The sequence below is a fragment of the Anolis sagrei genome, chromosome Y (assembly GCF_037176765.1).
Source record: "Anolis sagrei isolate rAnoSag1 chromosome Y, rAnoSag1.mat, whole genome shotgun sequence".
NCBI lineage: Eukaryota > Metazoa > Chordata > Lepidosauria > Squamata > Dactyloidae > Anolis > Anolis sagrei.
In genome coordinates this window covers 19,036,036-19,060,568 of record NC_090035.1, presented here as the reverse complement: position 1 = coordinate 19,060,568, position 24,533 = coordinate 19,036,036, and the positions used below count along the sequence as shown (strand labels likewise).

The 24,533-nt window shown below is 44.4% G+C and overlaps 1 protein-coding gene across 2 annotated transcripts in view; it reads right to left on the bottom strand.

Moving 5' to 3' along the window:
- The window catches only part of LOC137095161 (phosphomannomutase 2-like), an 86,002-nt gene that overhangs the window by 19,787 nt on the left and 41,682 nt on the right, over positions 1 to 24,533 (bottom strand). Inside the window, exon 8 of one of the 2 annotated variants that reach the window (XM_067461498.1) lies at positions 1,148 to 14,319. The exons of the other annotated variant lie outside the window; for it this stretch is intronic. Within the exon in view, the coding sequence (XP_067317599.1) occupies positions 14,272 to 14,319 (48 nt within the window). The 3' untranslated portion in view covers positions 1,148 to 14,271. Of the gene's footprint in view, positions 1 to 1,147; positions 14,320 to 24,533 lie in introns of those variants that run through there. 2 annotated transcript variants of the gene reach the window in all.

The window sequence follows — 24,533 nt, the reverse complement described above, 5'->3', positions numbered from 1 at the left end:
TGGCGCAGAGGATTAAACCTCTGTGCCGGCAAGACTGAAGACCCACAGGTTGCAGTTTCAAATCCAGGGAGACTGCAGATGAGCTCCCTCTGTCAGCTCCAGCTCATCATGTGGGGACATGAGAGAAGCCTCCCACAAGGATGGTAAAAGATCAAAACATCCTGGCATCCCCTGAGCAACATCATTGAAGATGGCCTATTCTCTCACACCAGAAATGACTTGCAGTTTCTGAAGTCGCTCCTGACACAACAAAAAAAAAATCTAACATTCTCAAGTGGTTGAGAAGAGAAAGGAAAGGGCCTGAGGAATTTGCAGTACCTTCACTCACTCTACATCCTACTGCAGTTTGGAGGAGGATGGACCATGGATGATGGGACTTGCATACCTTCACTCACTTTCTGAGACCGCTGTGACCTTCATCCAATGACTGATCTACACCAAACTTGGCAGATAGACCTCTCATGACCCATTTTACGCCCTGGTGTGGTTTGGCCGGGGATGGACCATGGATTATGGGACAAGCAGTACCTTCGCTCAATTCCTGAGATCACTGTAACCCTCATCCAACTACCAATAAATACCAAACTTGGCACACTGAGTCTTCATAACGCACTCTACATCCTGCTGCGGTTTGGAGGAGGATGCACCCTGGCAGATGGGGCTTGCAATACCTTCACTCACTTCCTGAGTCCATTACAACTGCCAACAATGATAGATCAGGACCACAATTCACACAGAGAGCCCACATGACCCACTCTACATCCTGATGTAGTTTGGAAGAATTTGTCAATGGATGATGGGACTTGCAGTAACTCCACTCCCCGGAATCACTGAGACCCTTGCCAATGACTGATCAAGAACAAACCTGGCACATAGAACACCCATGACCCACTCTACATTCTGCTACAATTTGGAGGAGGGTGGACCACAGATGATGGAACTTGCGGTACCATCACTCACTTCCTGAAAACAATGTGACCCGCATCCAATGACCAATAAAGACCAAACTTGGCATACGGAAGCCCCATTACCCACTTTCTCTAATAACCTGGGCACCGCCGGGTGCCCAAGCTAGTATATAATAAAAGAGGGTGTATGTATCTATGTATGTATGTATGTATGTGGAAGACATAGGTTTATGTGGCAGTTTTCTTTTAAAATATTTGTATTTTATTTAAGTAGACATAATTTGCAAGTGTTTGTTGCATACATACATATATAATACATATAAAATATCATAGACTCTTACTTTACATCCATTTCTTCCTTGTCTACAATCTTATAGGATCCTCTCTATATATATTTAGTTTGATTTTACATTAAGATATGTAATCATTGGTTGCCATTCATTAACAAAGTTATCTAACAGTTCCCCTCTTAATATTGCTAGATATTGGAAAGCCAGGATATCTATAATATATCGAGCCGCCACTGATGTGTAAAGCAAAATTTTTCCAATTTTTCTTTCTAATTCTTTCTCGGGCATATTCAAAAGGCACATTTTAGGTGTCATTTTGAAATTTGTGTTTAACATTTTTTCAAGATATACATGGATCAGTTTCTAGTAATTTTTTTGCTTTGCTACAAGTCCATCATGTGTGGTAGAATGTACCTTTTTCTTTCCCACACTTCCAACATTTGTTGGAGCAATTATACATCTTAGCTAGTCTCTCTGGAGAGAGATACCATCGTAAGTGCATTTTATAAGCATTTTCCTTTAGGTTTTGACATGCAGTGTATTTCATTCTTCTCTTCCATGTCTTTTCCCACTAGGACATTTTTATCTCTTGGCCTATATTTTGGGCCCATCTAACCATAGAATCTTTTACTATTTCCTCTTCCTTGCCAAGTCAGTAAATTTTTGTATATATATGATATAAGTCCTTTTGGTTTCTGAAACATTGTCACATCAAACCATGTTTTCTCTATCAAGGTTCTAAGTTGTTCTTTAAATTTCTCTCGCAATTGTCTATGCAGAAGCCAACTGTATTTAAGGCCCTTTTTGTACATTTCTTCTAGGGATTTCATTTCTGGATTTTCTAAATCAGTCTGGATAAGTTCCCTGTAGGTTAGTCATTTCCCTTGGAGGATATTCTCCTTTTTATAATATGCCTCATGTGGGGACATTGTGTCTTTGTGTAAATTCTGTTTTTATATCTGTTCCAGGTATTTAGAATTGGTCTCTGTATATAATGATCATTAAATATGCCTGTTGGTTTGGCCTTTTGCATGTCCAAATATGCTTGCCATCTGAATGCAAGATTTAGGCCTTCTAAATCGAGTAGTTGATTGTCTTCTAAGGTCACCCATTCTTTAATTCAGTCAAAGCAGCATGCATGAAAATAGAGTTGTAGATTTGGAAGAGAAAGGCCGCCTCTTGTTTTATTGTTGTTAGGTGTCTTCATTTTTATTCTTGGTTTTTTTCCCCAGCCCAAATAAACTTCAAGATATCTTTTTGCCAAATTTTGGAATTTTTTTCATTATTGATGATGGATATGTTTTGGAACAAAAATAACATTTTTAGTAATGTTGTCATCTTGATGGATGATATCCTCCCTAATAGGGGGAATCCTCGTTTGTTCTATTCCTTGAATTATTTTCTTATCTCTCTCCACACCTTTTCATAGTTATTTTTACATAGTTCTGAATTCTTTGTTGTGATGTATATTCCTAAGTATTTGATTTTTTTTGTGCAATATTGTATTCTGTATTTTCTTTTAATTCTTGTTTTTCCAATTCTGTCAGATTCTTTGTTAAGAATTGACTTTTCTCTTTGTTTACTTTTAACCCAGCTCATTCTGAGAAGTTTGTCAGGATTTTTTTTTTTTAGTTCTTCCTTTGAGTCATTGGTATTTTATAGAGTCAGTCGTCAGCAAAGGCACGGATCTTGTAGTCTTTGCCTCTTGCCCGTACACCATTTATTTCTTTGTTCTCATTTATTTGTTTTATGAGCATCTCTATGCACATGGTGATAATGGACAACCTTGCCTGGTACCCCGTCCTTTCAATTCTTTGTGTTTTCTCCTCATTGATTATTAACTGTGCATATTGGCCTTTGTATATAGTTCTTATTATTTTTATCTATTGATCTCCCATATCATGTGCTTGCAAAACTTCCATCATGAATTCCCAATGTAAGCTGTCAAACACTTTTTCTATGTATAGAAAGAGTAATGCTAATTTCCTGCTGGGGTTTTGTCAAATAGTTCAATTATGTCAATGAGGCATCTTGTGTTCTGTTTGATTTGTCTATTCGGTAGAAAGCCAGCTTGGTCTTTTGAAATTATTCTCTTTAGAATATTTTTCAATCTATTTGCTAAGATAGACATGAAAGGTTTTGGTTTGGTAGTTTTCATTCAAAAGTGATATAGGTCTATAATTCTTTGGTTGTAGAGGGTCTCTATCTTCCTTCAGTATTAATGTTATATATGCCTCTTTCCATGTTTCAGGTATTTTCCCTTCTTTTATTGAATTCATAATAGCTTGTAGAAGTTTAGTTAAATTCTCCTGGGATACTTTGTAATATTTTGCTGTGAAACCATCTGGCCGTAGAGCTTTATTACTTTTGGCAGATCATATTGCCTCTTCGTATTGGGAAAGGCGTACGGCAAGGCTGCATACTCTCACCCAACCTTTTTAACTTGTATGCTGAACACATCATACGATGTGCGGGGCTTGATGAATGCAAAGCTGGGGTGAAAATTGCTGGAAGAAACATTAACAACTCAGATATGCAGATGACACCACTCTGATGGCCGAAAGCGAGGAGGAGCTGAGGAGCCTTCTAATCAAGGTGAAAGAAGAAAGCGCAAAAGCCGGGTTGCAGTTAAACATAAAAAAACCCAAGATTATGGCAACAAGAACGATTGACAACTGGGAAATAGAGGGAGAAAATGTGGAGGCCGTGACAGACTTTGTATTAAATTATTGCAGATGCAGACTGTGGCCAGGAAATCAGAAGACGCTTACTTCTTGGGAGGAGAGCAATGTCCAGTTTCGATAAAATCGTAAAGAGTAGAGACATCAGACTGGCTACAAAGATCCGCCTAGTCAAAGCCATGGTATTCCCTGTAGTAACCTACGGATGTGAGAGCTAGACCTTAGGGAAGGCTGAGCAAAGGAAGATCGATGCTTTTGAGCTGTGGTGTTGGAGGAAAGTTCTGAGAGTGCCTTGGACTGCGAGAAGATCCAACCAGTCCATCCTCCATGAAATAAAGCCCGACTGCTCACTGGAGGGAAGGATACTAGAGACAAAGTTGAAGTACTTTGGCCACATCATGAGGAGACAGCAAAGCCTAGAGAAGACAATTATGCTGGGGAAAGTGGAAGGCAAAAGGAAGAGGGGCCGACCAAGGGCAAGATGGATGGATGGCATCCTTGAAGTGACTGGACTGACTTGAAGGAGCTGGGGGTGGTGACGGCCGACAGGGAGCTCTGGCGTGGGATGGTCCATGAGGTCATGAAGAGTCGGAGACGACTGAACGAATGAACAACAACAACAAAATTGCCTCTTCTATTTCTTCTATGCTGATTGTTTGATTCAAACTTCTTCTATTTTCCTCTGTGAATCTATTCATCTTTCACCCAACCAGATACTTTTTGATTTCTTCCTGTGAAGATGTGTATTTTTATTCCTATAGTTATGTGTTGTTTAGACAATAGTAATAATGGTAAGTATGTAGAATTATATTTTGTTAGATGGTGGCTAGCTTGGCTTGCCTTGAGTTGCCATAGCAACAGGGGCGGAGCCAACTGCCACTTCACAACGCAGCAGTTTGAAAGTAATCAGTCTGTGACCAAAGAGATACAGGAGAGGTAGTTGATCCTGTGTGGAAGTGGAAATCCAACAAGAATCCTGTAGTGGTAGAACTACAGGGAGGAGTGATTCCTTGGTTAAGAATCAAGGTTTGGCTTGGAGCCAATACAGTTAAATAAGTCAGGTGGCTTATTTGTAGTAAAAGAACGCTTGTTAAAGAAAGAAACATCTACTTAAAGAAACATTTTGAAGTCTGTTTAGTACCTAAAGTTATTCAAGGAACCTTATCAATGTAACCAACTAAGTTTGTGTCTCTAGAGAAGTAACATTGAATCTGTTATACTCCTGTTAAATAAATTTGTTACTGTTTTCCTCAAGCCTTGCCTGATACAGTTCTTCTAAGACAAACAGCCCTGCATAAGAAGTAAGACCAAATCAGGGACATTAAATGCTACCCTATCGGATAGGTAAACCCCTTTTAATTAGTGGTCCCTTTGTAAAACAGCTCCTAAGTTGATACGGATAATAACTGGGCTTCTTCACACTTCCTTATAAGTTGTTTTGTTCTTGTATAGGTTTGTATAGAATTGTTCAATTTTTAAAAAACTTTTTGGATGTTGCATGGTGTATATGTTTACCATCTGTTATTTTTGTAATGGGTGCATAGCTTTGTTCCTTCCTTAACCGTAGTGCTAGCCATTTTCCAGCTTTATTAACCCATTCAAAGTTTTTCTGTTTCCATCTTGTTAATTTCTTTGCTATCTCCTCTGATAAGATCAGATCTAGCTGTTTTTGTAGTGACATTATTTCTTCCTTTTTTTTTGTCAGATGGGTTTTTGTGAAGTTCTCTTTCCTTTTCTTTGATTGCTTCATTTATTTTATCCAGTTGTTCCCTTTTTATTTTGTTTCTAGTTGTGTTTTGTTGTATAAATGATGGCTTTGCTTGCGTCCCAGACTGTCTCCATTTTTACTTCTCCTGGTTTGTTTTCTGTACAATAAAGTGTTAGGATTTCTTTTGCTTTCTTAATTTTTTTTGAATCTTGTAACAAGTTTTCATTTAGTTTCCAGGAGAAGTCAGTTCTCTTCTTTTTGAAGACTAGCAGAATTGCATTGTGATCTGCGAGGGTTCTTGGCAGAAATTCTTTTTTCTTTATCTGTGGGATAAGAGTTTTTGATGTGAGAAACATATCTATTCTTGACAGGGGTGAGTGTGCTTCTGAGTAGAATGTGAATCCTTTCTGATTCCCATATAGGTGTCTCCAGACATCAAACATCCCTGTTGTTTGCATTAGAGTGTTAAAAGTTATGGGCAATTTTCCTTGATCTTGCTTGATCTTCCAGAATGTCTGTCTATTTGTGGGTTCAGGACCCCATTCCAATCTGCCAGCAAGATGATTTCTTCATAATCTTTAATATTGCTTTCTCCAATCTCTTGTAGAATTTTTCTTTTGCATTATGTGGTCCATACACTCCAACCAGTAAGATTTTTTGGTTTTGCCAGGTGATTTCTACTGCTAATTGGTGTCCAGATTCATCTTTGAAGATTTCTTGTTCTGGTATATTATCTCTTATATAAATTGTAACACCCCTTTAATTTTCATCTGCTAGTGAGCAAAAGTGTTTCCCGAATCTTTTAATCTGCATTAAATAGTTTTTCCCTTTTTTGACTCTCACTTCTAAACAGATAATATCAAGTTTTTGCTTACTTAAGAAGTGATAGTTTTTCCTTCTTTTCTCTGGTGTGGACAGACCTTTAATGTTCCAAGCTAAAATGCATAGGTCTGCCATGGTTGTTTTATTCAGATATGTCCAGAGTCTCAATATTTGCCATCGCTAATGAAAAGTCCTCTCTTTGTGTTGCGTGTGTGTAAGTCGGGCTTTGTTTCTTTTCTCATTCTCTTATTCTGGGATCATTTTCTGTTGTTGTATTTCACTAAAGGACATTCTCTTATGTTCGCCCACTGCTCCTTCTAATTCTTCCAGTTCTTCCTCTTCTGGTGGTAAGTTTCTTTTTTTGGGTGTCTTCTTTTCCAAGTCTTCTCATAAATTCCTTTGCCTCATCTACTGAGTTGATTACAAATCATTTAGTCTGGTATCGAAAGCTTAGTCCTACAGGCCTGGCTCATCGGTATTGAATTGTTTGCTCTCGGAGAAAGGAAGTTAAAAAATTGAACTTTCTCCTCTTTTGCAAAATTCTTATAGGGATATCTCTGTATATCATTACCTTCTGACCATTAATAGTTATTTCATTCCTTGCACTGTACTGTAATATAGCCTCTTTTGTTGATTTCTTCACACAGGTTATTACAATATCTTGTGGTAGAGTAGATTTCCTGTTCTTTAGGGTACCTACATGAATCATCTTGTCTATTTCCCAATCCATTTTTTGTTCATCTATGTTTAGAATTTTTGCAAATCTTGGTGTGAAGGCCTGCCTTAGCTTTTCTTCATGTTCCTCTCTCAAGCATCTTATTTTTAGGGAGTTCTTCCTAATTTTCATTTCTAAGAGCGCACTTTCATCCATCTCATTTTCTCTTTCCCAGTGTAGATTTTCTTGTAGCTTTACAAAATCTGATTTCAACTGACTCACTTTGGTTGTGGCATTTCTTGCTTCTTCTGAGAGTGTTAAAATAGAGTCTTTAAGGTCTTTCATCTCTTTTTTTATAATCTGCTTTCATTTCTGCATAGAAGTCTTGTATATCTTTCTGGAGTTCTGATTTCATCTCCCTTTGTTCTAACCTCAGTTTCCTTATTTCTTCCAAAAGTACATTTTGTTCTTGTTTTGGGGTAACACTTAAAGTTGTTTGTCTTAATTCTGGTGTTGAGGTTTTGGGTTCTTTATTTTGTCTAGTCAGCTGCTGGGAGGCCTTGTGTCCATTCACTTACTTATTAAATTCAAGCTTTAAGGGGTTATGTCCCAGGACAGATAGGTTTAGTTATCTTTCCTGTATAGCTTTCAAGTCTCCCCTTTTCTCTCTTATTTTTACTCCTCTCTCTTGTTTAGTTTTTTCCCCCTTTCCCCCCTTTTATTAGCCTTTTCCCTTTTCTTCCCTTTCTCTTCTCTTCTGGGTCCTCTAATACTATCTTTTCCTTTTCCTTGTTTCCTTTCTTTCTGCTTGCCCTCTTTTTTCTCCTTCTCCACTCACTTCACCTCTTCTTAGTCCAGTCCGTGTTTTCCACTTCTCTTTCACTTTCTGCACCTCACCTCTCCCTTCCACTCTAATCTTAGTATCTCCTCTTCCACAAATCAGCTTCCTTTTCCATTCATACTTTTTCTTCTCTCCCTCTAATTCCCTTTAACCTCTCTCTTCTCTCTCTGGCTTTCTGTTCTATTTCTCTGTATTTATCTCCAACTGAGTCACTGGCTGGAAGTTCACCCCCAAACCAGCCCAAAGCTTTTAAAAGTCCAGCCCATATTTTCCACTTCCTTTTCACTCTCTTCTAACCCCCTTCTAACCCCCCCCCCTTCCTTAGCTCTCTCCATACTATCTCTTCTGTTTCTCCGTACACAGGCTGTGTGCCAAGGATCTCCCAAACTCAGCTGGGCTTCCCCTCTCCTCTCACTCTCTCCTCCTATTTCCTTCCCCGTGTACCGCTGAATACACAGAGTCTCCTTCTGCCTGCGCCTTGCCACATTTCACTGCCGCCGCACACTGACAATGTGTGCTGAGTTCCTAGAAGCTGCCCTTGTTGAAGCCATTTCCTCTTGTCTCCCAATCCCCGTGCACCGCTAAGTGTGCCAATTCTCCCTGCCGCTGCTGCACACTGGTAGTGTGTGTCGGTCCCTTAAAGCTACTTCTTTTCCTCCTCCTTTGGGGCCCTTGTTGTGTCACCTTTCACCAAAAAATGCACGAAAGCTGGCAGCTGCTCCTTTCTCTCTTTCTTTTCCCCTCGCCTGTTCAGCCTTGCTGGAAGTCTCTTTTCCAATACTCTAATCTTTGATTTGTCTCTCAGATTTTCCTGGGGGTACTTGTCCCCCTCACTCAGGAAATATAACACAGAAATGGAGGCAATTTAATGAAGTAAATGAAGTAAAGTGTTGCTTCTTACTAATATTAAAGCATGTGTTGTGCTTTTGATTTAACTCTTTTAAGGTAGAGTCTTACCATTTTAGGTTCCCTGAGTTCCTTTAGCTCAGCTCTTCCTGAGATCCACTGTAATCTTCAAAAATGGATGGCTTTCTGGTTGTATTTTTCCTCTATTTTGTAATTTCAGATTGTATCTACTGAATATGTGCTATTATTTATTTATTTATTATTCAAACTTATATGCTGCCACTCCCCTGGGGCTTGGAGTGGCTTACAAGAACAGGCTAAAATCTAACACAATTTAAAAACCATTTAAAAACCATTTAAAAACAACAATATCAAGGATCAAAGGCCTGTCGAAACAGATATATCTTACATGCCCTGAGGAAAGCTGATAAGTCTTGCAAGGCACGGACTTCAGGTGGCAGAGTATACCAGAATGATGGTGTCACTGCTGTAAAGGCTCTGCGTCTGGTTGCTGTTAGATACAAGGTCTTGACATTGGGAATTTCCAACAAATCTTGGTCCTCAGAATGGAAGGATCTTTGGGGTTGGTAGGGGGTGAGGCGATCCATCAGGTACATCGGCCCCAGATCTTGCAAGGCCTTAAAGGTGAATTCCATCACTTTGAAAGTGATCCTGTGCTCAATTGGTAACCAATGCAGCTGCAGTAAGATTGGTGTTATGTGGCATCTCATCAGAATTCCCGCAAAAAACCGAGCAGCTGCATTTTGTACCAACTTGAGCTTCCGAATCACCAACAGAGGAAGGCCAATGTAGAGGGCGTTACAGTAGTCCAGCCTTGAGATAATTGTAGCCTGGATCACTGCAGCTCGGTCGTCCCTGGACAGGTAGGGGGCCAGCCGTCTAGCCTGCCGCAGATGAAAAAAGGTGGTTCTGCTAACTGTGGAGACCTGGGCCACCATGGTCAGCAGAGGGTCCAAAAGGACTCCCAGACTCTTTACCAATGATGACGGGGGTAGCGCCTCGCCATCCAGGGTAGGCAGCTGGATATCCCCACTGCCCGGTTGACCCAGCCATAGGATCTCCGTCTTTGCCGGATTCACCCTCAATGCAGCCATCCAGTAACGGCCTCGAGGCACTGATGGAAATATTCAGGTACAGAATATTCCATCTTCAACATAAGATGAGTGTCATCAGCATACTGGTAATACTCAAGCCCAAAACCTCGAACCAGCTGAGCAAGTGGTCGCATATAGATGTTAAACAACAGAGGGGAGAGAATGGCCCCCTGAGGAACCCCACAAGATAGAGGGGACCTCTCAGAGACCAGGCCTCCCCTCTCCACTCGCTTCCATGGTTGTGAAGAAAGGAGGACAGCCAATTTGAAGCTGTCCCCCTGACTCCAACAGCAGCAAGGCGGGGGGTCAAAAGATTGTGGTTGACTGTGTCAAATGCTGCTGTGAGATACAATAACACAAGCAGAGCTTAGCCACCCTAGTCAAGCTGGCATCGAAGGTGATCCATGATGGAGACCAGCACAGTCTCTGTCCCATGCCCCACACGGAAGCCGGACTGGAAGGGATCTAGTCTGGTTGTGTCGTCTAGGATTTGCTGCAACTGCTCCACTGCTGCCCTCTCAATCAACTTGCCCAGGAATGAGAGATTCGAACCTGAGTGGTAACTGGAGGGAACCGAACAATCTAAGTCACATTTCTTCAGCAGGGGAGAGACCACCGCTTCTTTTAAACTCTCTGGAAAAACTCCTTGCTCAAGGGAGTTGTTTATAAGCTTCAACAGAGGGTCACGTAATCCCTCCAAGAAGGATTTCACCAACCAAGAGGGACATGGATCGAGGGAGCAAGTGGTTGGCCTAGCTGCAGCTATAAGTCTATCGACAGCCTCTGCTTCCAGCGGGATGAACTGGTCGAGGACGGGCCCAGCAAGTGGCCACCGAGTCTCAAGTTCTCTCACTGTATCAATTGTGGTGGGGAGGTCCTGGCGAAGTAGCGAGATCTTGTCTGCAAAATAGCTCTGAAAAACCTCAGCTGAAGGGGCCTGATCACCACTTTTTGAGACAGTAGGAACCGTCGTTAGAGATCAAATTATTTTGATCAATTTTGCTGGGCGTGAGCTAGCAGACACTATCAAAGAAGCATAATATACTCACTTTGCCTCGGTGATAGCATGCTCATAGGACTCCCTAAATGCCTCATAAGCTGATCTCGATGCTCTGTCATGGAGTTCTCGCCACACGCCCTCTAGCCGTCTCTTTTCCCGCTTCATCAGTCAAAGTTCCTCGGTGAACCAAGGAGACCGATTTCGGTGGGGTCAGAGAGGGCGTCTAGGGGCGATCTCGTTGAGTGCATTGGATAGCCTAATGTTCCATGTGTCCACCTGCACACCAATCAAGTTGCTGGCAGGCTCCAGATCCCTCAGAGCATTCCGGAACCTACTGGGTTTCATAAGTCTCCTTGGACGAGCCCAAATTGGCTCAGCGCTCTTGCAGGGTGGGTAGGCATGCTCCAACTGGACTCTCAAGGCGCAGTGATCCGACCATGGAACCTGTATTGTAGAGGCTTGGGTCACTTGAATTCCTGCGCTGAAATTCAGATCTAGCATGTGTCCCGCCCGATGCATGGGCCCAGTACTACAAAGCGAGAGTCCTAGTGTCTCCATGGTAGAGACACTAATGAACAAGAGTCTGCATCAGCGTGGACGTTGAAATCCCCCAAGATGATAAGTCTGGGGAACCTCAAGGACCACTCCAACACAGTTTCAAGCAGCTGGAATAGGCTGTCTGCTGGTGTGCTAGGCGCACGGTACACCAGCAGAAAGGCTATACTCTCAGAGGAATCCCACACCAGGCCAACACTTTCAATGTCAGAGATGCTCAGCACAAGAACTGCCATAAGAGAGAAACTTTCTCGGGCGAGCATAGCCGCCACCCCCCCCCCCCCGGCCTCCCAGTCCGCATCGGGTGAGTGATTACATAACCTGGAGATGTTATTTCCTGGAGTAGGATCTCGTCCCCCTCTTGGATCCAAGTATCTGTAATACACACTAGGTCAGTTCCCTGATCATTAAGAAAATCCCTTATGGTAACAGTTTTGTTCCTTATGGACCTAGCATTCACTAACACCAGAATAGGAGGGGAGGAAACTGGCTGCCTGTCACAGATGTACCTGGGGATAGGCTGCAGGTAGAGGGGGACTGTGACGATGTGTAAGTTTTATTTCTTTGGTTATGTGTAGTTTGGACAGTGGTTTAGGGATGGTAAGTATGGGAGATTATGTTTTGTGGGAGATGGTGGCTGAGTTGCCATAGCAACAGGGGCGGAGCCAACTGCCTCTTCAGGAGGCAGCTGTTTTAAAAAGCCAGTTGTAAGCCAGTGAGCTACAGGAAGGGACTGATTTCTCTAGTGGGAGAAACAGGGAATTAGTCAGTATGCCAGTGAGCGGCTGAGAGGACTGGGTCTCTGGGTGGAGATTCATGGAATGTGTCTGTAGCCAGTGTGCTATAGGGAATTCTGTTAAAATAAGCCTTTTAGCTTATTTGTTATATTAGGGCACTTGTCCAGAAGGGTTACATCTGCTTAAAGAAACTTCTTGAAGACTGTGCCTGAGATTACTCATGAAACATTACTATTGTAACCACCAAGATTTGTGCCTCTTGTGAAGAAACAGTTAAACTTATTATACTGCTGTTAAAATAAACTTGTTACTGTCTTCCTCAAGCCTTTCCTGATACAGTTTCTTCTAAGCTGAACAGCCCGCAATAGTAAAGTCAGCCAGAGACAGTAAACGCTACGCTATCACTGAAACAAAGCCTTCTGTAATTCACAGTCCCTTTATAAGATAGCTCCTAGGTTGATATAGATCGTTGCCTGGCTTCCCTCATAGATTAGGTGGCAGTGGGTGTTTTACCACTCGCACCTTCACATTTGGTGGCATTGAAACTGTCTCCTTTACAGGGACTGAGTCTCCCGCTGACTCAGCCTCCCTCTAGTATTCGGCCTGCGCCTACTGTCGTACCTCCCCCTCCCAGAGATTGTAGGAATCCCCATACACAGACCTACTTCTCTTGGAGGCTCTGTAGCACAGATCAGGTGCCCAGTGTTCGACTGGCCACCTGAAAAGAAGATGGGGCATGGCCAATTAACAAGTGGTCATAAATGGGGCCCTCAGAGTGGTGAGGAGCAGGTGTAAAGGTCAGAGCACCCGACCAGCATTGTGGGTGGGGGGATAATCTAGAGGATGTCAGGACCAGATTCCCTTGAGAATGCTGGAATGAGTTCCTAACTCCCGTAGACTGGGAAGACACTCTCTCTTTTATGCCCACAGTTCTTATATTTGAGTCCCAGGCTCTGGTATCTTGGAGGTGTACTCTCTCCTCCATATTTACAGATCTAGAGCCACCCGAGGGAGCATGGGCCAATTTGTGGGAGGAGACAGTAGCTGGAGATCTTGTCCAGTTCCCAAACCCCACTCCCCAGCATATTCTAGTTTTAAATTTCTTTTGATGACAGCCACGACTCTGGGACCTACAATTCAGAGGTCTGCCAGTTCCTATCGCTGTATATCTGTCCATGTCTGGGGCTTCCGGCCCTCCAGATGCCACTGTCAATCTGTCCTGGCCCGCAGCCAATCCAGCACTCTGCATAGCACCAGAAGCTCCCTCCGCCAGCGAAATAGTTAGCTCTGGCCTCTCATCAGAGATCCGGTGCATATCATGGCGGCGTTTCCATCTCTGGTCAAGATAACCCGCACGCCTGTGCCGAAACTTCTTGGGATTTGGAGAGGAAGATAGAAGCTCATCAACAGTGGCCCCAAAGTCAGTTGCCATCTTCAGAACTTGCCTCTTTGATAGGAAGAGGCAGCGATGTTGCTGGGGGCTTCCACAAAAGGGGGGCACTAAGGGAGATACAGGCACCCGTCTAAGAATCTCTGTCACATCCAATGCCTCCACTTCAGGCAGAGAGGGCCAATCCTTTTCCTGATTGGTGGTCCCTAGAGCTCCCCGCCCAGACCAAGAGCATGGGTAGGACAGTCCAAGATCAAGAGGGCAGAGACCACCAAACAAGCAGCCATGAGAAACAGACTCATGAGAAATCTTCCCCTTTGGCATCGAGGATGCATCCTGGCTCATCTTGGGACTTTCAAATGGTTCTCCATTTATCAGGGGAGCTCTTAGCAAAGTTAAGGGAGACTCCTTGGGATAGTCCCGGTTTTGATCCCAAGCTAGGTCTCTGGCATTCTCAGGGTCAGGATCCAAAGTCTTCCTGGTGGTCCTCCCTTGTGTGTAATCTAGGGACTGATTACACACAAGGATGATTCAGTCGGCAAAGCAGCCTCCCAAACCGATTAAGCCGATTGGCCAGGCAGTTGTATTCTGCAAACAGCAGACTCACCAGTCTTGGATCCAGTCTTGCACCCTCTTGGCCTGGTCCTTGATCATCCAAACAATTTAAACAGTCTGGCCCCTTTGGATTTTCTTCCTGGGGTTTCGATGAATCCAAAATCGCATTCAGAACCAGGAACCCCACAGGGCTGTTTGTGGTTCACTCATGGAAATCTATGGAGATGAAGTTGTAAAATTTTTAGCTCTCTCTGATCTTGAATGAGAAAGGGAGCTCTCTGACCGTGTTGTAATATACAGTCTAGAAGGGAGCGTTTCGACCATGTTGTAATGGCGGCCATGCTCTAACCCTCTAATCTTCCTCTCCCGGTCCTCTCCCTCCCCCCCCCCCCCCCGAAACTTACTCACGAAGAGCAATTAAACTCAGTTGTATATCTTTCTCTGGAGGGCAGTTTGGCTCAGATGTATATCTTTCTCACAGAGAGCAATTTGGCTAAGTTATAAATCTTTTCTCCGGGAGAGCTTTCAACTCTGCAGAGTTGCTGCTACTCCGCCATCTTTTTTATCCCCCTGATTGTATATAGATCCAGGCAGATACTTTGGGATATTTCCTTTTTGCCCCTCTATGGAGTCCTGAGGCGGTTGCATTAGTATTCTAATGGATAGACTTCAGATAGCTTGATTAATATGGGCTGATGTGTCGCCCAGCTGTCTAAAAATCTTTTAGCAACAAACCAGAGTCCTATCTAACCATTTAAAACTCCGCGGCAGAAAAAATGCTGGGGATTAGCCAGTTACATAACAAGGCTGATGGCTGCGGTTTGACCCTCCTTCCCCCACGGATGGCAAAAGATGGAAATTCAACCACAGCACTTAGTAGACCCTAGAAATCACAGACCTGACCCAATTGTGGCACAGAAAGTACTCATAACCCATGCAACATACTGATGCATTTCTAAGGGGCATGGATCATGGGTGATGGGATTGGCAGTACCTTCACGCATTTACTGAAACCACTGCAATACTCATCCAATCACCGATCAAGACCATACTTGACATACACAGCCCCCATGACCCATGGGGATTGAATATCGATGATGGGACTTGCACTACTTTAACTCACTACCGTAGAGAACTGTGGCTCACACCAATGACGGATCAGGACCAAACTTGGCACACAGAGGCCCAATGGCCCACTTTGCAACCTGGTGCAGTTTAGTGCAGGAAGTGCCATGAATGATGGGAGGCAGTACCTTCACCCGATTCACTTCCCACAGAACATTGTATCCCCTACAAATCACAGACCAGGCACAAACTTGGCACACAGAGTATTTACGACCCACTCTACATCCTGATGCATTTCTAAGGGGGGGGGGGACCATGGATGATGGGATTTGGAGTACCTTTACTCACTTATTGAAACAACTGCGACCCTTATCCAATGACTGATCAAGATCAAACTAGGCGCACAGAGCCCCCATGAACCACTCTACATCTTGCTGCATATTGAAGCAGGATGGACCATGCATGATGGGACTTGCAGTTCCTTCACAATCTTACTGAAAACAATGTTACCATCAACCATTCACCAATGAAGACCAAACTGGCCATACAGAACCGGCATTACCCACTATTTCAAATAACCAGGGCAGTGCCGGGTCGCCAAGCTAGTATATAATAAAAGACAATGCATGTATGTGGAGGGAGGATGGGGGGGGGGGGTATGGAGATAGGTTGGAGGTGTATGTGGCTGCTTTCTGATTGGCTGCCACTGTGCGACAATTTGCATATGGTCTCTGATTGGCCAGCCTCAAGATTCTAACATTCTGATTGGCTCCCGCTGTGGTATAATTTGGTTTGTGCCAGGCCAGCCTCAAGATTCGAACATTCTGAAGTGGCTGAGAGGGAAAAGTTAAAAGTCTGAGGCTTCCAGGAATGGTGAGAGATGAAGTGCAAAACACCTTGTGGCCCTCAACAATGACAGAACAGGACCAAACGTGCCACACAGACCCCCACATGACCCACTCTACATCCTGGTGCAGTTTGAGGGAGGATAGAAAATGGATGACGGGACTTGCACTACTTTAACTCACTGCCTTAGAGCACTGTGGTCCACACCAATAACTGATCAGGACCAAATTTGGCACACAGAAGCCCAATGGCCCGCTTTGCAACCTGGTATGGTTTAGGGCAGGATGGGATTTGTAGTACCTTCATCAGATTCAGTACCCACAGCACATTGTACGCCTTATAAATCACAGACCTGACCCAAATTTGGCACATAGAATACTCACGGCCCACTCTACATCCTGATGCATTTCTAAGGGGGATGGACCATGGATGATGGGATTTGCAGTACCTTCACTCACTTACTGAAACAACTGCAACCCTCATCCAATGACTGGTGAAGACCAAATTTGGCATGCAGATCCTCCATAAGGCACTCTACATCCTGCTGCTGTTTGGAAGAAGGTTGACCATGGATGATGGGACTTGCAGTATCTTAATCACTTACACCACTGCGACTCTCAACCAATGACCGATCAACACCAAATTTGTCACACAGAGCCCCCATGTTCCACTCTTCATCCTGGTGACTGTCCCACTCTACATCCTTCTGCAGTTTGAAGGGGGAGGGAGCATGGATGATGGGACTTGCAGTACCATCACTCACTTACTGAAACCACTGCGACCCTCATCCAATGACTCATCAAGACCAAACTTGCTACATAGACCTCTCATGACTCACTTTACATCGTGGTATGGTTTGGCCAGGGATGGACCATGGATTATGGGATTTGCAGTATCTTCACTCAATTCCTGACACCACTGCAATCCTCATCCAATTACCAATAAAGTCCAAATTTGGAACAGTGAGTCATCCTGGTGCAGTTTGGAGTAGGATGCACCATGGACGATGGGATTTGCAATACCTGCACTCCTGTCCTGAGACCACTACAACTGCCAACAATGATGGATCAGGACTACAAATCACAGAGAGAACCCACATGACACACTCTACATCCTGGTGCGGTTTGGAAGAATTTGGAGATTGATGAGACTTCAGTCACTTCACTCACCTCCTGAGACCACTGAGACTCTCGCCAGTGACTGATCAAGACCAAACTTGGCACACAGAGTCCCCATGGCCCACTCTACATCCTGGTGCACTTTCGAGGAGGACAGACCATGGATGATAGGACTTCAAGTACCTCCACTCACTTCCCAAGACTGCTGCAACCCACATCTGATGACCGATCAAGACCAAACTTGGCACACAGAGCCCATGTGAGCCACTCTACATCCCAGTGCTGTTTGAGGAGGATGGGAGATTGATTATGGGACTTGCAGTACCTTCACTCTCTTCCTGAAACCACAACGACACACATTCAAATACCAATAAAAACCAAACTTGGCACAGACAGCCCCCATTGCCAACTCAATGTTCTGATGAGGGTTTTTTTGGGGGGGGGGGACTATGTATGATGGGACTTGCAGTACCTTCACTCCCTTTCTGAGACCACTGTGACCCTCAGTCAATGACTGATCAAGACCAAACTTGGCACACAGAGCCCCCATGACCCACTCTCAATCCTGGTGCAGTTTGGAGGAGGATGGAGCACAGATGATGAGACTCGCAGTATCTTGACTAACTTTGAGATCACTGTGAGCCATATAAACAACTGATAAAGACTAACCTTGATACACAATTTCTTTCTCAAATAACTCGGGCAGTGCTTGGTCCCCAAGCTAGTATATAATAAAAGTGAATGCTTGTTTGTATGCATCCAGAGGGCAGAAGGGCCGAGGTTGGACGGTAGGACGGCAGTGTATGCGGCAGGTTTGTGATTGGCTGCTACAGTGATATTATTTGCATATGGTCACTGATTGGCCAGCCTTAACATTCTAACATTCTCAAATGGCTGAGAGGGGAAAGGAAATATGCATATGGTTTCTGATTTTCCAGCCTCAACATTCTAACATTCCCATGTGAATGACTGGGAAAAGAAAAGAGCCTGGGGGATTTGCAGTACCTTCACTCATTTTCTGTGACCACTGTGATACTAATCCAATGACTGATCAATACCAAATTTGGCACACAGAGCCTGCATGACCCACTCTATATCTTGGTGATGTTTGTAGCAGGACAGACCATGGATTATGGGCCTAACAGTAACATCGCTCACTTTCTGAGACCGCTGTGACCCTCATACAATGACTGATCAAGACAAAAATTGGCACATAGAGCCCCCATGACCCAGCCTACATCCCAGTACTGTTTGAAGGAGGATGGATGATGGGACTTGCAGTGCTTTCACTCCCTGAAACCAAAGTCCCATCATCCATCATCCATCCTCCTCCAAACTGCAGTAAGATGTAGAGTGGCTCATGGAGTCTCTGTGTGCCAAGCTGGGTCTTGATTGGTCATTAGATTTGCAGCAATCTTGGGAAGAGTATGGAGGTACTTGAAGTCTCATCATACATGATCTGTCCTCCTCAAAAGTGCACCAGGATGTATAGTGGGTCATGGGGGCTCTGTGTACCAAGTTTGACCTTGATCTGTCATTAGTGAGGTTCACAATGGTCTCAGGAAGTAAATGAAGTTACCGCATGTCCCATCATCCATGGTCCACCCTCCTCCAAAGCATGCCTGGATGTAGAGTGGGTCATGGGGGCTCTGTGTGAAAGATTTGGTCTTTATTGCTCATTCGATGAGGGTCGCAGTGGTTTCAGTGAGTGAGTGAAGGTACTGGATATCCCATCATCAATTGTACATACCCCTTGAGAAAGGAATTGTGTATCAAGGTTGGTCTTTATAAGTTATCTATATGGCTTGCAGTAGTCTCAGTTAGTGAAGGTACTGCGAGTCCCATCATCTGTGGTCCATCCTCCTCCAAATTCCACCAGGATGGAAAGTGGGTCATGAGTGCTCTGTGTGCCAAGTTTGGTCTTGAGCAGTCATTGGATGAGGGTCGCAATGGTCTCAGAAAGTTAAGGTACAGCAAGTCCCATAATCCATGGCCTGTTCTCCCCAAACCGCATCAGAATGTTGAGTTGGCCATGGTGGCACTCTTTGCCAAGTTTTTTAATTAGTATTTGGATGAGTGTCGCTGTGGTTTCAGGAAGTGATTGAAGGTACTGCAAGTCCAATCATCCATTGTCCATCCTCCTCCAAACTGCACTGGGATGTAGAGTGGGTCATGGGGGATCTTTGTGCCAAGTTTGGTCTGTATTGGTAATTAGATGGGGTTGCAGTAATATTGGGAAGGGAGTGGAGGTACTTGACTTGAAGTCCCATCTTCCATGGTCTGTCCTCTTCGAAAGTGTTCTCCTCTTTAATTAGATGAGGGGTGCAGTGGTCTCAGAAATTGAGTGAAGGTACTGCAAGTCCCATAATCCATGGTCCATCCCTGGCCAAACCACACCAGGGCCTAAAGTGGGTCATGAGAGGTCTATGTGCCAAGTTTGGTCTATATCAGTCATTGCATGAAAGCCACAGCAGTTTCAGAAAGTGAGTGAAAGTATTGCAAGCCCCTCAGGCCCTTTCCAGCCTTCTCTTATCCCCTTGAAAATATTAGAATGTTGAATTTGGCCAAACAGAAATCATATGCAATTTTTTCCCTCCCAGCTACTTGAGAATGTTGGATGGTTGAGGCTGGCCTATTAGAGACCATATGCAAATTGTACCAGAGTGGCAGCCAATCAGAATGCTGCCACATACACTTCTGTCCTATGCATTCACTTTTATTATATACTAGCTTGGGGACCCGGCGCTGCCTGTGTTATTAGAGAAAGGAGTTGTATATAAGTTACTTATATTAGGCCTGGGTAACAACGGAAAAAATTGTTTCTAAAATCGATTCGTTTTTTGGGGTTTTTTGCGTTTCGATTAAAAGAATTCCAAAATTTTTCTTTTAAAAAGTTCGATATTTATGAAATTTTGTAAATTACAAAACAATATGAAACAATTACGAAACAATTACGAAACAATAACGAATCAATTCGTTAATGGCGGACGCGAGCGCGCAATACGCTAAAAATCCTCCAAATGGGACATGGGGAACTTCTGAAGCTTCCCTCTCCCTCTGTTGTTGACTGTTGGTGTGATATTTATAATTTTTTTCACTGATTAAACAAACAACAACTATAAAACTTGCCCCAGACAAGTGGAAATAATAACGAAACGACTTCAAAACGATAACGAAATGAATACAAAACAAATCCGAAGCAATTACGAAATGAATTAAAAAATTCGTTTTGTTTTTCAGTTGCTCCTGAATGGTTCGTTATCGCTTCATTATAAAAAAAATAACGAATTTTTAACTAATTATGAAATTAGGAAACGAAACCACCCAGCCCTAATTTATATGGCTCGCAGTGGTCTCAGGAAGTTAGTGAAGGTACTGTGAGTCCCATCCTCTGTGGTCCATCGTCCTCCAAACTGCACCAGGATGGAGAGAGGGTCATGGGGGCTCTGTGTGCTAAGTTTGGTCTTGATCAGTCATTGGATGAGGGTCACAGCAGTCTCAGAAAGTGAGTTAAGGTACTGCAAGTCCCATCATCTATTGTCTCCTCAAACATCACCAGAATGTTGGCCATGGGGGCTCTCTGTGCCAAGTTTGGTCTTTATTGGTATTTGGATGAATGTCACTGTGGTTTCAGGAAGTGAGTGAAGGTACTGCAAGTGCCATCATCCATTGTCCATCCTCCTCCAAACAGCACCAGGATGTAGAGTCTCTCATGGGGGCTCTGTGTGCCAAGTTTGTTGTTGATTGGTCATTAGATGAGGGTTGCAGCAGTCTTGGGAAGTGAGTGGAGGTACTTGAAATCCCATTATCCATAGTCTATTCTCCCCCAAACCTCACCAGAATGTTGAGTTGGCCATGGGGGTTCTGTGTGCCAAGTTTGGTCTTCATTGGATGAGGGTCTCAGTAGTTTCACTAAGTGAGTGAAGGAACTGCAAGTCCCATCGTCCATGGTGCATCATCCTCCAAACCACACCAGGATGTAGAGTGCATCATGGAGACCTGGTGTGCCAAGTTTGGTCCTTATCGGAAATTGGATGATGGTTGCAGTGGTCTCAGGAAATGAGCGAAGATACTGCAAGTCCCATAATCCATTCTCGATCCACAGTCAAACCACACCATGGCGTAAAGTGGGTCATGAGAGGTCTATGTGCCAAGTTTGGTGTTGTTCAGTCATTGTTGAGGGTCGCAGCAGTCTCGGAAAGCGAGTAGAGGTACTTCAAGTCCCATCATCCATGGTATGCCCTACTCCAAACTGCAGTAGGCTGTAGAGTGGGTCATGGGGGCTCTGTGTGCCAAGTTTGGTTTTGTTCAGACATTAGATGAGGGTTGCAGCAGTCTTGGGAAGAGAGTGGAGGTACTTGAAGTCCTATCATCCATGGTCTGTCCTCCTCGAAAGTACACCAGGATGTAGAGTGGGTCATGGGGACTCTGTGTGCTAAGTTTGGTCTTGATCTGACATTGGCGATGGTCTCAGTGGTCTTAGGAAGTGAGTGAAGTGACTGCAAGTCCCATCATCCATTTCCAAATTTTTCCAAACTGCACCAGGATGTAGAGTGGCTCATGCAAGCTCTCTGTGAGAATTGTGATCCTGACCCATCACTGTTGGCAGTTGTAATGGTCTCAGCAAGGGAGTGCAGGTATTGCAAGTCCCATCATCCATGGTGCATCCTCCCCCAAACCGCACCAGGATGTAGAGTGCATCATAGAGACTCGAGTGTGTCAAGTTTGGTCTTTATCGATGATTGGATGAGGGTTGCAGTGGTCTCACGAATTGAGCAAAGATACTGCAAGTCCCATAATTCATGGTCCAACCCCGGCCAAAACACACCAGGACATAAAGTGGGTCATGAGAGGTCTATGTGCCAAGTTTGGTCCCGATCAGTCATTGGATGAGGTTAACTGCGGTCTCAGAATGTGACTGATGGCACTGCAAGTCCCATCATCCATGGTTGCAGTAGGATGTCGAGTGGGTCATGGGAGCTCTGTGTGCCAAGTGTGGTCTGTATTGGTAATTTTCTGATGCAGCCCCCTCTGGTCTTTTCCTTTCCTCTCTTTGCCATCTCGGAATCTTGAAATTGAGGCTGGCTAATCAGAGACCATATGCAAATTTCCTTCTGTCATGCCCCGTTTCTGCCATGAACCCTCTTCTCCACCAGGGGCTCCTATTGAAGCTGGCCAATCAGAGACCATATGCAAATAGCACCACAGTGGCAGAAAATCGGAACGCTGTCACATACACCGCCCGCCGCCCTTCCTCTGTCCGATACAAACACTCTTCTTTATTATATACTAACTTGGGGACCCGGCGCTGCCTGGGTTATTATAGAAAGTGGGTAATGGCGGTTCTGTATGCCAAGTTTGGTCTGTATTGGTCATTGGATGATGGTTGCATTGTTTTCAGGAAGTGAGTGAAGGTAATTGAAGTCCCATTGGGGGCTGTGTGTAGCAAGTTATTTTTGTCTGTATTGGTAATTTTCTGACACTTAAGGCCTTTTTCTCTCCTCTCTTGTCACCTCAGAATCCTGGAACTTTCTGGCTGGCTAATCAGAGACCATATGCAAATTTCCCTCTCTCATGTCCCCATTTCTGTCATGAACCCTTTTCTCCACCAGGGGCTTATGTTGAAGCAGGCCAATCAGGGACCATATGCAAATAGCACCACAGCGGCAGCCAATCAGAATCTTGGAACTTTCAGGCTGGCCAATCCGAAAGCCAGCACATACACTGCCACACATCCGCCGCATACAAGTTTTAACTTTTATTATATACTAGCTTGGGGACCCGGCGTTGCCCGGGTTATTAGAGAAAGTGGGTAATGGCGGTTCATTATGCCAAGTTTGGTCTTTATTGGTCTTTGGATAACGGCTGCATTATTTTCAGGAAGTGAGTGAAGGTACTTGAAGTCCCATCATCCATGGGCCATCCTCCTACAAACAGCAGCAGGATATAGAGTGGGTCATGGGGGCTCTGTGTGCCAAGTTTGGTCTTTATCAGTCATTAGATGAGGGTGGCAGTGGTGTCAGTAAGTGAGTGAAGGTAGTACAAGTTCCATCATCCAAAGTCCATCCCCTTTCAAACTGCAGCAGGATATAGAGTGGATCATGGGGGCTCTGTGTGGCAAGTGTGGTCATTATTGGTCATTAGAAGAGGGTTGCAGCAATCTTTGGAAGGGAGTGGAGGTACTTGAAGTCCCATCATCCATGATCTGTCCTCCTCCAAACTGCACCAGGATGTAGAGTGGGTCAGTGGAGCTCCATGTGCCAAGTGTAGTCTTGATTAGTCATTGGCGAGGGTCTCAGTGGTCTCAGGAAGTGAGCAAAGGTACTGCAATTCCCATCATCCATCTCCAAAGATTTCCAAACAACACCAGGACGTAACGTGGGTCATGAGAGATCTATGTGCCAAGTTTGGTATTGATCCGTCATTGGATGAGGTTTGCAGAGGTCTCAGAATGTGAGTGAAGGTACTGGAAGTTCCATCATCCATGGTCCACCCTTCTCCAAAACTGCAGCAGGATGTAGAGTGGGTCATGGGGGCTCTGTGTGCCAACTTTTGTCTTGATTGGTCATTAGATGAGTTTTGCAGCAGTCTTGGGTAGTGGAGGTACTTGAAGTCCCATCATCCATGGTCTATCGTCCCCCAAACTGCTCTAGGATGTAGAGTGGGACATTGAAGCTCCATGTGCCAAGTTTAGTCTTGATGAGTCATTGGCGAGGGTCTCAGTGGTCTCAGGAAATGAGTGAAGTGACTGCAAGCCCCATCATCCATTGCTAAATTCTTCCAAACTGCACCAGGATGTAGAGTGGGTCATGCTGGGTCTCTGTGAAAATTGTGGTCCTGATCCATCATCGTTGATAGTTGTAATGGCCTTAGGAAGGGAGTGCAGATATTGCAAGTTCCATCGTCCATGGTGCATCCTCCTTCAAACTGCACCTGGATGTAGAGTGCGTCATGGAGACTCAGTGTGCTAAGTTTGGTATTTATTGGTAACTGGATGAGGGTTGCAGTGGTCTGAAGAATTGAGCAATGCTACTGCAAGTCCCATAATCCATGGTCCATCCCCGGCCAAACCACACCAGGACGTAAAGTGGGTCATGAGAGGTCTATGTGCGAAGTTTGGTCCTGATCAGTCATTGGATAAGGTTAACAGCAGTCTCAGAATGTGAGTGGTGGTACTGCAAGTCCCATCATCCATGGTTCATACTCCTCCAAACTGCAGTAGCATGTATAGTGGGTGATGGGGGCTCTGTGTGCCAAGTTTCGTCTGTATTGGTAGTGTTCTGACCCAGCCCCCGGCCTTTCCTTTCCTCTTTCTCATCTCGGAATCTTGCATTTGAGGCTGGCCAATAAGAGACCATATGCAAATTTCCTTCTGTCATGCCCCGTTTCTGCCATGAACCC